The 14,385-nt window shown below is 44.3% G+C and overlaps 1 protein-coding gene across 2 annotated transcripts in view; it reads left to right on the forward strand.

The window, feature by feature from the left end:
• The window catches only part of PDE6B (phosphodiesterase 6B), a 653,633-nt gene that overhangs the window by 605,539 nt on the left and 33,709 nt on the right, over positions 1–14,385 (forward strand). For both annotated transcript variants that reach the window (XM_069626382.1, XM_069626383.1), the window contains one exon: positions 9,868–10,024. In XM_069626382.1, coding sequence (XP_069482483.1) covers positions 9,868–10,024 — 157 coding nt within the window. The remainder of the gene's footprint in view (positions 1–9,867; positions 10,025–14,385) is intronic.

Genomic DNA, 14,385 nt, shown 5'->3' on the forward strand with positions numbered 1-14,385 from the left:
CTTTTCGCAACATGTCATCACACTGTCCGGTAAGTCTACGATGACATAAGTTGTTTGTGAACGTCAGCGTGCAAAAAACGGTGCAAAAATGTGCAAAAGTGAATAGAGGTGTTAAAGATGTTGCTAGCGGGTGGGGAATTGCACAGTTTCAAGTTGAAACTTTCTAGATCCGTCGAAATATGCTGTTATATTAGGGGTAAGTATGATATTGGGAGGTTGTAGCAAATTAGGGTGCACTGGCAAAAACCCATGAAATTCAGTGAAAAAACGTTGTTAAAGGGACGTATGGTTACAAGTAAAAAACGAAAAACCCCCGACAATCACCAGTTATAGTAAGCTTTGCACCCATAACTCGCATTACCACCGTGCACTGCTAACACTAACACCCAGGACATCATAAATGACATCACAAAGTTCATTAATGACATAACATATTAAATTAATTGTGATAAAAGATTCCTACAAGGGGTTGTGTTTACAAGGTTGATAGCAAGATGTCAGAGGTGGTTAGGAGACCAATCATGAAGTACTTCATGTATTAAAGAATGTACTCATCTAAACAAAATATTATATTGGAGTGTTGTTGTTAATACAGGAACGTAATCATACATACACATATGCAATGGCTGAAGCAAGAACCATAGAAGTACAATATTTTTAAACTGGTAATTTTGGATGGTAAAATAATGAATGCTACCCTATCAGAGTTTGAGTAATGTAAAAAATGGAATAAATAGTTAACAATTCAAAACTTACTACACACTTTTGTTACTACAGACAATACATATGAAGAGCCACAATGTATACAAATCAGAGGCACATACAATGAAACTAAAGTAAGGAAGAAAGAAACAACATCACCAGAAAATGTTAACAGCAATAAACTTAATCTTCATGTATACAAATTAATTGTGTGTTTGAGGCCTGCTTATTGTCCCATGTATGTTTACCATGATCTTAGACCAAACCCTAAGGAAAGTACTGTAAGAACATACAAGGTTAATGTCTACACATATAGCACATTTTCAATTGTAATATTCTGACTGTCAGTGAACAAAAACACATGGCCTAGATATGTCAGTGAACAAAAACAATTGGCCTAGATATGTGATGTCATCAGTGATGTCCTCAATGGCATTTGTGATGTCATCTTTTATGTCCTGGATGTTAATGTCAGTAGTGCACAGTGGTGGCGCGAGTTATGATTTCTTAGCTTACCATGACTGGTGAACATCTGGGGTTTTCCGGTTTTACTTGCAACCGTTGCGTCCATTTAACAAATATTTTTCACTGTATATATATATATATATATTGGACACAACGAGGATGCCAACAGAATTTGTGAAATAGCTGCTTCATTTCACCAAGAGAACATAATGAGTATAACTATCAAAGAAAACTAAGAAAAGAGTGTGTGACTTGTGGTTAAAGAAATTATAGTGTGAAACAAAAGAAGATAGTAGAGAAGGCAATAATTGGTGAATAAATATAACCACGAACATTGAACATCAAAGTATGCAAAAACATAGAACCAGTATATATGTGAAAGCAAAAACCAGCACTTCTGAAGGAGCGAGAGTATGTCTTATAAATTAACATTGGTGGGTACAATTCGCTCCTCCTACCGCATCACACATGATGATTCACATTTTACATCACCATGCATCCAACATGTTAAAATTAGGTGAGCAAATCAACAGGCAAACCAGTACAATAATAAAGCTTGTAGCAAACAAAACTGGGCATGGAAGGGTGATAGTCTGGCTGCATAGGAGCTCTATAGAAAGAAAAGAGGGAAGGTTGAGTATTACATGCAACCGTCCCAATACTGATCAAATATTTGTACACCTCAATACAAGCCACCAGCCTCATATAATTGACGTGGTTCATGTATTACATGATTTGTTGGAGGGGGTAGTTATCTCACAGAATGCTTTCCTGCACCTAAACATTGCTGGAACGTTGTCCTGAAAGATTTTCAGAGATGATCGATAGAATTGACCCAATGGAACCGATTGTATCTTCTCTTTGGTTTCCACTTTCTCTGGAAAATAGTGAAATCTTGATAAGGTATCTTGAGTAAAGCCTTTTGCTGTTTGAAAAGATTTGAAGACTTTGGGGGTCATTACGAGTATGGAGGTAGCCATGGTGCTATTAGCGCCATGGCTACCCCCATACCGCATACCGGGTCTGGGTTCCCTGAATGGGGAAAAACCGGGCCATTCCAACTTTGGAGGACCCGGTATTTCCCCATTCAGGGAACCCATCCCCATTCCCACTCGAGCCCCCATAGGGCTCAATGGGAATGGGGAGGGAGCTAACAACGGGCCTGTTAATAACGGGCCCGTTATTAGCTCCCTCGTCCTTTATCGACTCCCACTAAGTGCGCCTGGTAAAACCAGCCGCCGTTAGCGGGACCCGCTAAAGGACCTCGTAATACAGCGGTAAGGGGTTGATGGCACCGGCACCCTTACCGGCGCTGTTAATCCCTTACTGCCAGCCTTAGAATGAGGCCCTTTGTGTATGATCTAGTAAGAGTTCAGGTGATTCTGGGCATTTGACAAACCAATAAGGCTGTCAACATAATCCTCCAAATCAGAATTTTGAATGTCATTTGGGATACCCCGAATGCGTACATTATTCCATACCAATACATTTTTATGGACCTCTAGTTTTAGTGGTATATGTTTTGTGTTTAGTCTAGAGCCTCAAAGCAGCCTGTTTCCACCAACTTGGAGAATGTAGTTTCTATCATGGTGTTTTCCATCTGCTGTACTCTGCAATCTAAGGGTGAAAGTTGGTCTAACATTTCTGACAATACTAACACCATTCCTGTCACTGAGCATTCTTTTCAGATTCCAATTTACTGGACTTATCATGCATTGATGGCTGTTTGTGATTGCCCTTGTCCCCCATTATGCAGTCTTCTTCTAACATTGTGCATTTATTTGGCTGTTTTTTTATCTGAATCCTGCCCTAGTATGACGTTTCATTATTCACCTCCTTTGCCCAGGGAGACGGCATGTTTGTAAACTATGGGTGCCAAATGTTTTACATGTGAGGGACCTTTAGATTGTTCAGGAATATGGATAACGTTTTTAGAGAATATGTGTAGTACTCCACATGATGAGAAACTATGCTTTTTGATCATGTAGGGGCTGACCTTGAAAAGAAGAACGTAGCCCAGTCCTGTCCTGTAAAATGAAATTCTTTGAAGTAGAAAGTGGTGTGTTCCAGGTAACCAAATGGAGGACAAGACAAACGATCTTACTAGGCCTTATGTCATTCAGATCATGCAAGTGCGAGAACGAGAAGTGCATGGGGAAGGGGGGGGGGAGTGCCTGGGAGAGGGAAATGTAACAGCACAGAAATGCTCTGAGTAGTGCAGCCAGGGCAGCGCGGCTCTGGGTAAGTTCAAGGAGGCAATGGACTGTAGAGTTACAGTTTGAGCCCCTAAGTGCGAGGTGGGACTGTGAGATGGGCAGTTTTTCCAGGAGTTTGCCCAGGAAAGGGGTGATAGAGATTGGGCGATAGTTTGTCAGACATGTAGGATCGGCAGAAGGCTTTTTGAAGAGGTGGTGCACAAGGCAGTGCTTAAGGAGAGAGGGGAAAGTTCCACTGGTGAAAGAGTGATTGCAGAAATCGGCCAAGGCTGGACCAAGGGTGTCAATGTGGTCCTTGATGGTTCTGGAGGAGCAGGGAAGCACTTGTTTGGACGACACTTTCATATGTCAGACTTTCTAGAAACCTTGTGAGGTGTTGTCAGAGAGAAAGAGGAGAAATGGGGGGAGGGCCAGAGAGGGGCTGAGATAGGAAGACAGAGAGGAGATAGGGGACAGGATGTCCTGAGTTGTAGTGGTGAAGTGAGAGGATAGTGCCATACAGAGGACCTGAGAGGGAACAGGAGAAGTAGACACTGCAGCAGGATTAGCCATTTCCTTGTAGATTTTTAATGTTTGGCCGTGTTGTTAGAGGCTGCAGAGATGCAGGCTTGAATGTCGGCTCTCTGCTTGGACAAGACAGAGGGCCTCATTACGAGGTTGGTGGTAAGGGGTTAACAGCAACGATAAGGATGCTGTTGGTGTTAACCCCTTACTGCCGCATTACGAGGTCCCTTAGCGGGTCCCACTAAGGGCGCCTGGTAAAACCAGGTGCCCTTAGCGGGAGCCGCTAAGGGACCAGGGAGCTAATAACGGGCCTGCTTTTAGCGGGCCTGTTATTAGCTCCTTCCCCATTCCCATTGAGTCCTATGGGGGCTCGAATGGGAATGGGGAATGCTTCTCAGAATGGGGATTTACCGGGTCCTCCAAGGTTGGAATGACCCGGTAAGTACCCATTCCGAGAACCCGGACCCGGTATGCGGTAAGGGGGTAGCCATGGTGCTAATAGCACCATGACTACCTCCTACCTCGTAATGAGGCCAGAGAGTCTGTATTGGCTTTGGATAGGAGGCAGGCCAGTTTGTCAGAGAATGTACCCAATGCCCACTACTTTCTCCCAGGCACCCTGCACTTGTGTTTCAGGGCAGCGAGGTCAGAGTCATACCAAGAGTTGCTCTTGGAGGTAGGCTTCATCTGAATGCTCATGACAGGGGCAATAATGTCCAGAGTTGTGGAGATAGAAAGATGCAGATTAGAGAGGGCTGTGTCAGGGTGTGAGTCAGCCTCAGGGGTAGGAGGTGCACAGGTCTTGCGCCTTGAAACACTTGTGTATAGGCGCGTTATAAATTCCATATCATATCAGAGAAAGTGCTAGCAAAGGCATCTATTGACACACGCTTCTTGGGCCGAATGACCACACAGTTAGGGGGCAGTGCTGGGGTGGGATTTGCCTGAGGGATAGAGAGTTTCTGGTGAGAGGAGAGTAGAAAGTGGTCAGTCCAAGAGAGTTGAGCGGTGGATGGGTTAGGGAGGGAGATGTCAGAAGAGATGAGAACATCCAAAGTATGCCCGGCTGAGTGTGTCGAACCAGAGGGCAGAATGGAGAGAGAGAGCATGTCGCAGAGGTAGCGGAAAAGCCCAGAGGCAGGATTAGAAGCATCCAGGTGGATGTTGAGGTCTCCACGGAGGAGAGGTTGAGAACTAGAAGTAAGGAGAGATGAGGAGAGGTCAGCACACTCTGATAGGAAGAGTGCAACGTGACCAGGAGGCCTGTAGATAGTGGCCACAGTGAGAGAGAGGCCAGGAGAGATAGAGAGCCTGCAGACCAGGCATTCAAAGGAGGAGTAGGCCTGCGTAGGAATGACAGAAGCAAGGAGACACTCAGGAAAGATCAGAGCTACTCCACCTCTGGGTCAGTTGGTTCTGGGCTTGGAGAGGATCATGTAGCTGTCAGGGAGGATAATGTCAAAACTCAACCAGAGCTGGCCATGAACCAAGTCTCAGTGAGAGCAAGGACATCAAGGTCAAGTTCTTTGAAGAGGTGGCAGATGTCAGAGGAGTGTTTGACAGCAGAGTGAGAGTTAAGAGTGGAGACGTGGAGCAGGATGCCACATTTGAAAGTCTTCAGGAGTGGTGTACAGGCTAACGGTGCACCCAGCGGAAGTGGAAAAGGGGCCCGAGAGAGGGCAGAGGTGGAAGAAAGGGTTGGCAGAGGAGCCAGATAGGTGCTAGTAGGAGTAGCAGCAGAAGGAAGAAAGTTGATAAGGCATGGGAGCTGCCTATCAAACAGAAGTAGATTGGGCTGAGGGCCCTGGACCAAGACAGTGCCATTCAGGTACACATTAATGGTGACCTCAGAAGAGTGGAAGGAGTGCAAGAGGGCCTCCCACTGAGTGCCACCATTAATGGGAGAGATAGGAGAGAGATCTCAGATTATATGAAGGGTCCATATGTCTGGTGAAGGAACAACAAAGAGGATGTTTGGTGAGGGTCTGTTTGGCAGAAGCACTGATGCAGGTATCAGTAATAGGGAGGCCTGGGTTGGAGGCCCTCTTGAACTTCTTCCTTCCAGACTTAGTGAGAGAGATAGGATAGGAGATAGAGTAGCAGTTAAAGAAGATGGGAAAAACGGAAAGCATAGTAGAGAGCGCATGGATACAAGAGGAGGAAGAGGAGGAAGTGAGAAAAGAAAGAGATGCACAGCCCCAAGCCACTACACAGGAGGCACATGGTGGTGGTCAACACAGGGGTCACAATAGGGGGAGGTAGGCGACACACAACAGTACAACAGAACCACAGACGATGGGGAGCTATAGAGAGCCAAAGGGAACAGTTCACAGATCAGCAGTACACAGTAGAAGGGGACCTAGAAGTGGGAGAAAGGCCTAGTTGGGCACAGATTCACAGAGCAACAGTAACACAGGTTATAAGTAATAAACTAAACTAAACACAGTGGGAGGGGACCTAGAAGAGGGAGAGAGGCCTAGTGGGGCACAGATTCACAGAGCAACAGTAACATAGAAGAAAGATTAAGGGAGACACGCACAAAGGCCAGGTGGTTTAGTAGGGAGCAGTAGTGGCTTCTCGCCCTTCCCGCAACTTCCTTACTTCTTGGTAGCTGATAGTCGATGACTGTGTCACATAGTTGCACTCTCTGCTGCACCCCTCTGCTGTGTCACGTAGTCGCACTCTCTGCCGCAACCCTTAGACCCCAAACACCTGCGCCACTCAACACCGCACTCTTGGCCTTCACAGGCTTTGCCACATACGGTTTGGTAGGCCAGTTTTAAAGGCCTGTTGACTGGTGTCAATGTTGTGGCATAAGAAAGTGTGGCATTGTTGTAGCGAGCGTCGATCAGGCATCGTAACTTGCGGACCTGCGGCGCTCAACACTGTGCCCTTTGACCTTCACAAGCTTTGCCATAGAGAGTTTTGTAGGCCAGTTTTACAGGCCTGGTGGGGTCAAAGTCGTGGCACAAGAAAGCGTGGCATAGTCATTGCGAGCGTAGATCGGGCAGCGTAACCTCTGGACCTGTGGCGCTCAACACCGTGCCATTTGACCTTCACAAGCTTTGCCACACAGGGTACGGTAGGCCGGTTTTAAAGGCCTGGTGGCGTCAATGTCATGGCATAAGAAAGCATGGCGAAGTCATAGCAAGCGTCAATCGGGCAGCGTAACCTGCAGCGCTGTTCGCAGGCTTTGCCACACAGGGTACGGTAGGCCAGTTTTAAAGGCCTGGTAGTGTCACCGGCATGGCATAAGAAAGCGTGGCATAGTCGTAGCGAGCATCAATCGGGCAGCATAACCCATGGCCTTCGCAGGCTTTTTGAATGGAGTTCCAGAAGTTTTCCTTAAAGTGGCAGTAGCTGTGCTTCGCAAACATACTCCTTTTTTAATTATATTAATATGTTTCAGGGCAACATTTCTTTTGCTATGTGCAGAGGTCAATGAACTTTCCCTTAACTATTTGCTAATGCAGTTTTTATGGGATGTCTGGACTTTGACAAGTGATGACAAGGCCTTGGAATTCACTGGCCCAGCTCCATTGGTGACATCCAGTAATGGATGTATTGACATAATCTTTGGAACCAGCCCAAAAAGGCTGCCAAGGACCTTTGTGTGTGCTCTTCTTGTGTTATTGTGCATTCCTGATCTAGGTAGGCCGAGAAATGTGAATATTCAAAGGATTTCTAGTTCCCCTTTCAGCAGTTTTGAACTCCCCTTCGAATTAAGGCAGGTCCATTTGACTGCAGGGACTCCAAGTGAAATGACATGTATGGTACAATTATTTAGAATTTTTATATTAGTTCCTATATTGCACTATATCTCCTTATTTTAAGTCAAATGAAACATCTGCAAATATCTTGAAATTGTATACAGTTTTCTATATCACACAAGTGTAATTTAGATTTCCTGTGCTTAATGATGCAATAGACCATTCTGTATAATACATAGTGAAGGTAGTCCAGGAATAGAAATCACATTTAAATTGCAGACACATTTCTGTACACCAGACATATAAAATACAAATGTATCTTCTTTGTATACTGTATCTGTGTCTTGTTCTTCCACAAACATTCTGAGCTTCTTGAATTCTTTTGGGAAGTAAATGCACTCTGAGGTGTTAGGCCTATCTTGATGTTTTTGCATGAAGCTAGTTCCTGTTTACATACACTTCCCAAAATGTCATCAGCATCAATAAAGCAACGACTGAAGACATGGGGCTCATTACGAGTTTGCTGGTATTCCGGTTGTAAATCAGCAGGAATACTGGCAAACAGAATTACTGATACAACCACTTAATCAGGCGGCATTACCACTGGAGGTATTACACCTGACGGTAATACTGCCAGATTACAAATGGTGATTTTGTAGTGTAAATCCCCATTTTGCCAGTATTACCTCCACCAGTATTACCGGATGGTAATACCACTGATTTTTGGAGGTAAAGTGGAGGAGTTACCTCCAGTTTGAAGCTTGAAGCTGGAGGTAACTCCTGCATTTTTACCTCAAAAATCATGCGCGGCAATACCGGCAACTTGCAGTTTGGCGGTGCAGGAAAAATTGAGGTAAATGGAATTACATTTTTATTTTCTTGCACCACCAAATTCATAATGAGCCCTCATATGCTTTGGTACTGTGATGTATTGAATTCCAAATAAATACAGTTCTCTGCAAAACCTTGATCTTACATGTTTCAAGGATCATCCTTTATGTCAGAGCAGTGAGCAAGAGCCCTATGTTTGCAACATATGACATAACTGGTGACTGTTGCCTCTACTGCTCTTTCAGGTAGGACTTTTCATTTTGCTTTATTAGAGCCATTGGGCCTCATTATGAGGCTGGCGGCCGCGGAATGAATGGTGCCGGTAAGGTTCCAGCACCGTTCATTCCAGGCCACCACATTACGACTTTGCTAGCGGGTGGCGGAATGCACGTCTGGGCCAGACCAGACGTACATACCGCCACCCGCGAGCAGACCAGGATGCTAACAACAGACCCGTCATTAACGGGTGTGTTGTTAGCATCCTCCCCATTCCCATTGAGGCCTTTTGGGGCTCGAATGGCAATGGGGATGTACCAGGTCCGGGTCCCGAGAATGGGAATTACCGGGCCCACAAAAGTTGGAATGGCCCGGTAATTCCCTTTTTTCGGGACCCGGACCCTGACATGAGTTTGTAGGGAGCCATGCCGCTAAGAACGGCATGTCTACCTCCAAACTCGTAATGAGGCCCAATGTCCTTTGTCCAAAGTTTTCTACACCACCTTTTACTATATGTATCTTTGTTAAGGCCCCCTATATGGCATTGCCTGTGCTGCCTAAATTCTGTATTATACTTCAGATCAAGGTTACAACTGTATCACTCAAATAAATACAAATTCAAAATAAAATAGCTAACGAGAGGATATTCTACAATTAAGTGTGTTATGAAGAGGGGGGTGACCCACAGTTATTTTCTTGGATGCAACTGTACCCTTCATTGAACAAACAATTGATTTTGATGTGCTCGGGAAGAAGACAGAGGAGCATTTTGAATGCTTTTAACCAAAAGCATTAAAAAAGAGAAATGTACTGTAGTTGGCTTATTTGCATAATAAGAAGACCAAACAATAATTATATTTGCTGTTGGAGGACGAGGAGCTATTTTACATCCACGAAACCACATCACTATTGAAATGAAGCGTTACTTTTGTCATCTGAAAGGGCGACGTAAACATAAAAGTGATACACGTTTCGGTATACTCGGATGCAGTATAACATGATGGACTAATCTTCCCTGAAGCTCTTTGTTCTCTGCCCTCTGTCCTTCACCTTTTATTGCAGGGTAACATGTAATTCTGCAGCCATTACACTAAATACATGTCTATCAAGAGCTGTTAAGCACTTCCTGTGTATCCTCTGGAGCTTGTTTTAATCAACTTCGAGCATTTAGGTTACTATTTGAAAGCGTATATGCCACATGTTTATGTTATTCCTCATTTCAGGAATTTTCACGGTTTCATGAAGAAATCACACCAATGTTAAATGGCCTGCTGAATAATAGAAAAGAGTGGAAAGCTCTAGCTGATGAATATGAAGCAAAAATGAAAGCCATAGAAGAAGAAAGGAAGAAGAAAGAAGAAGAATTGACTGCAAAAAAAGGTTTGAAATCATCTTGCTTTCGTTTTAGTGAATTCAGAAAATGCAAAGCCATCATAGAGCCCCATTACGAGGTTGGAGGTAGCCATGGCGCGATTAGTGCCATGGCTGCCTCCAAAACCCTTCCAACTCTGGCCTGGTGAATGGAGTAATTACCGGTCCATTCCGAGGTCGGAGGGACCGGTAATTCCCCATTCACCAGGGCCATCCCCATTTGAGCCCCCAAAAACTTTGATACAAACTAATGTACAACTCCCCTCCTTTAATCATCCCTAATGTTACAGAGCATCTCAGAACATTTGCGTTTACCTATGATGTGATTTGGTGACAATGGATGCCTTGTTGGGCTGTAATGGCTGGGGTGTCCTGTCATAGTTTCGAAAAAATAGTTTTGAATGACAAAACTTTCGAATACAAAGTGTGTCATTCCAAGATTGGAGGTAGCCACGGAGCTATTAGCTCCATGGCTATCTCCAATACCAGGTCTGGCACCGGTCTAGTTTAATGGGGATTTACCGGTGTTTTCCGACCTTTGCGGGACCGGTAAGTCCCCATTGAAAAAGCCATTCCTCATTCCCATTTGAGCCCCCATAGGGCTCAATGGGAATGGGGAAGGCGCTAATAACGGTACTGCAAATTGCGGTACCGTTATTAGCTCTGAAGTCCCTTAACGGGTCCCGTCCTTAACGCCTGGTCAGACCAGGCGTTAAAGGAGGGACCCACTAAGGGACCTCATAGTAGGGCAGTAAGGGATTACCGGCACCGGTCTCCTTAACGATTCCCGGTACCCATTACCGCCCTACTCGGAATGAGGCCCAAAGTTTCAAAAAAATAAAATTTGAATGCATTTTTTTTTTATGTTAAAGGGTTTAGTTTAGTTTCGTATAGTAAATTAAGTGTTTTTTTTTTAAACTGGGTTTTTCGGGGGGGCCCCAAAAAAATAATTCGAAAGTTTTTTTTCCGATGCTTTGTTGTCAAAGATTTTGTCATTAGAAACTTTGACTGTCGAAACAGTCACTATGAACCAATGGCCCTTCATGCAAGATAATAGGCCGAGTGAAGAGAGGGCAGAGGGCCATTATTGCCATCAGCCCGTGTTTCTGGCATTTGATGATGTCCCAAAGAGAGAAGGCGCAACGGTGCTGCACACACTGTAGATGAGATGAGCGGTGACAGGCGAGTGGGGATAGTTTGGAAGCAGCCTGCCAGGCAACAATGCATGCATCCCTAGCCTATTGCATCCAAAACAGGTAGGTGTCGGAAAAGAGGTGAGAGAAGGAGGCAACTGGAGAAGCAGGAAACTGTACAGGAGAGAGAAAAAGGCAGAAAGGGCAATGAGCAAGGGAAGGGGAAAAGGCTTCTGCAGAGAAGACTCAGAATACAGGCATCTTGCCAGCAGATGATGCAGACAGTCTGAGCAATCCGGCTGGCTGGGCCATACCTCATGGTTGTAAAGGTTACATGACGACCGTTAGGGTGACGACTTTTGAATATTTTAAGTAGTTGTCAAGTGTAGGGGTGTACCGAACTCCGGCTTCGAGTAAGTATTCGGCCAAATTCCGGCTGAAAAAAAAGCTATTCCGCTCCGGCCGAATAGTTTTTTGCTATTCGGCTCTTGCCGAATACGTTGTCATTCTCATTTGAATGCAATGCAACAAGAACTCAAAAAGGCAAATATAGACTTCAGTTTGCAAAACTGATTAGAATTAGACCAGACAATTAACCCCGACCAGACAAATTGCTTCCACACCGCTGTAAAAATATCTTAGATTGTGATTTTCTCTTTAGGGCAGGTTTTGTTACATATTCTTAGACATGAAAGGTGCTCACAAACTGAAAGAAATTTGCCTATTTCACTTTAGGATACATTCAGTTCCTGTCACGTCACTTCCCATTGCGTATGTCATAGTCCCCCCTTTTCTTTTTTTAAGGACTTGAGTCCTGAGTTTAACATTATCTGATATTTTATCAGGAATGATAAGGTACACATGTTTGTGTATTGACGAGAAGGAGTGGCGAGGATAAGTGAAAACTCAGCAGCATTTGTTCCTATGGGCCATGCCCATGGAGAAACATTAAAAATTGACAATAGGAAGTGGAGACTAACAGGGCTGGGCTATGTCAGGCAGAGCAAAATGCCCCCACCTAACAGGCCTCTCAGAGGAATGTGTGTTGGGTAATCTGTCCGGTTCCAAAGTGGGCCAGTGTGTGACAGCGGGTGAAGATAGATGTGAGGACTCGATATGAGACAACCAGAAAACTATGCTCTGTTGGTGGAATTAGTATGATGTAGAGTTGGGAGAGCCAGAGAATTTCTGGGATGGGCCAAGTCGGGGCCGAGTCTTGGAGTCCAGCTTGGCTCCAAGTGGCAAACGTGGGCTGAACCGGCAAAATTAGCATGTACGTCTTGGAACCAAAGACAACATTGCTGACACTCTGCCGGCATACACTGCAAGCCCCCATTTCTGGCATCCTGACTCCCCAACATCTTCACAAACTTCCTGCTTGGGGCCTGCAAACCCCTTACACAAATACCATAGATGGCATTCCACCCCCCACCCTAGCAAAAATCCCCTACCTGGAATTCTGCTTGCCCATCCCTACTAAACATAAATGCCTGCATGACCCCCCAACTCTCCAGACCACGCAAAGAGATAACACCCTACAACTACTCGGAGCAATCAGACAATGAAGGATGAATCTGCTTTTTTTCTGGCTTTTATACTTTAAATAAAGATGCTGCATTGATTACAATGAAGAGAAATACGAGTATAGAATGCATTTAAAATGGTGCTTTATATTTTTTTAATAAGTGTGTTTTTTAAAGTTTGGAACATGATTTATTAATTAAAGCAACTATTCGGCTTCATATTCGGCTTCGGCCGAATAGTTCACAAACTATTCGGTATTCAGCCGAATACCAAATACGATACTCGGCGCAGCCCTACTCGAGTTTAATGGATAGATCATATTTTTATTGCAAGCAAAGTTGTTAAACCACTAGTGATAATCAACTCTGGGTTTAGAAACGTCTGTGAGCCATCTTCAAAGTTTGCACAGTGACACTTGCTGACCCTTGGAATTATTTAAAGGCAGGAGAATATTCTAGTCAGTGGCTGCAAATGACCATGTCATCGTCTTGTGCTGAGAGAAGATACTAGCCGCAAAAAAAAAAAGGTTACAGTTCCTAGGAGGCAGGAGGCAGCAGAGTACATGCAGTGGCAGTATGCGGTATGGCAACTTTTTTGGATGGATGAGACAAAACACTAGTTGTGATAAAAAAGACAAACTGCTATTCATTCGAGGAAGGAGAGTACATTTAGTGATTGTATTGGATGTTCTAAATGTTTGTAATGCATCAGAAAATAGGCTTGTTATGAAGAAATATCCCTAGGTTTCTTTGAAGAAAGGAGATTAGATTGTGTGGCTGCTGCTGACCGTTTCACCTTTTTTGATGAGAAAAAGTAGTAGTTGCAAAGAAAAAGTTGTAAATCGCATTTTGTGATGAACGACAGAAAATACTAGTTGCAAAGAAAAAGTCTTCAAACTCTGATTCTCCCTTCTCTCCTTTTTTAATTTCTCGGCTTTTGGCACATTGTATGGCTGTCATTGTATTAGGTTTTGTTTTACTATGTGCTTCACTGTACAACCCGTCAGGTTATCAGCCTCTATTCTTTAGGGCTGTACATGTATAAAAGGTGATGCTTGACTATGTGGCTCATTGCGCATAAGCTTTCAGGAACTTGCATGTTTGTAAGGTGAAATAGACTGTTTATCACGCTGCCCATTTAGCTATAATTGGCGCACAGTAATTTTCTCTTTTCACATAGCACACTCTCCCTACCACCCAACACAGTGTGCCCGCTCTACACCACATGTCAGCCTTTTCTTATACGCTTTGAGAGTTTTTCTAATTTTTCATTGGCACATGGCATACAATCTTTTCCACTGAATACACTGTGCCATGTTTCATATTTATATGGCAGCTGGCAGGTTTCATAGTATTTATCACTTGCAATTTGTATTAGAGAATAGTTCTCTGCCACTGTTTCAAATTATGCATCTGTAATATCGCTGCTTTATTAAGTGTGCAGTGCACCCATTCAAAGTATGTTTTAGAGGTAGCACAATATGCAGATCACTAACTCAGTTTGCGCCCCTTCACTCAAGGATGGCAGTTCCCCAGGAAATTATTTAGGAGTCCTCTTTTTATTTCCATGACTTCTGTATTTGTACGTCAATGGCCCTCATTAGGACTCCGGCGGAAAACCATGGTGCTATTAGAACAATGGTCGATGCCGGAGTCCGCCATGGCGGAATGGGGAATTACCACCCCATCCCAAGGTTGGCGGGGCGGTAATTCC

Source organism: Ambystoma mexicanum, chromosome 6p (assembly GCF_040938575.1).
Source record: "Ambystoma mexicanum isolate Mex_15411 chromosome 6p, UKY_AmexF1_1, whole genome shotgun sequence".
NCBI lineage: Eukaryota > Metazoa > Chordata > Amphibia > Caudata > Ambystomatidae > Ambystoma > Ambystoma mexicanum.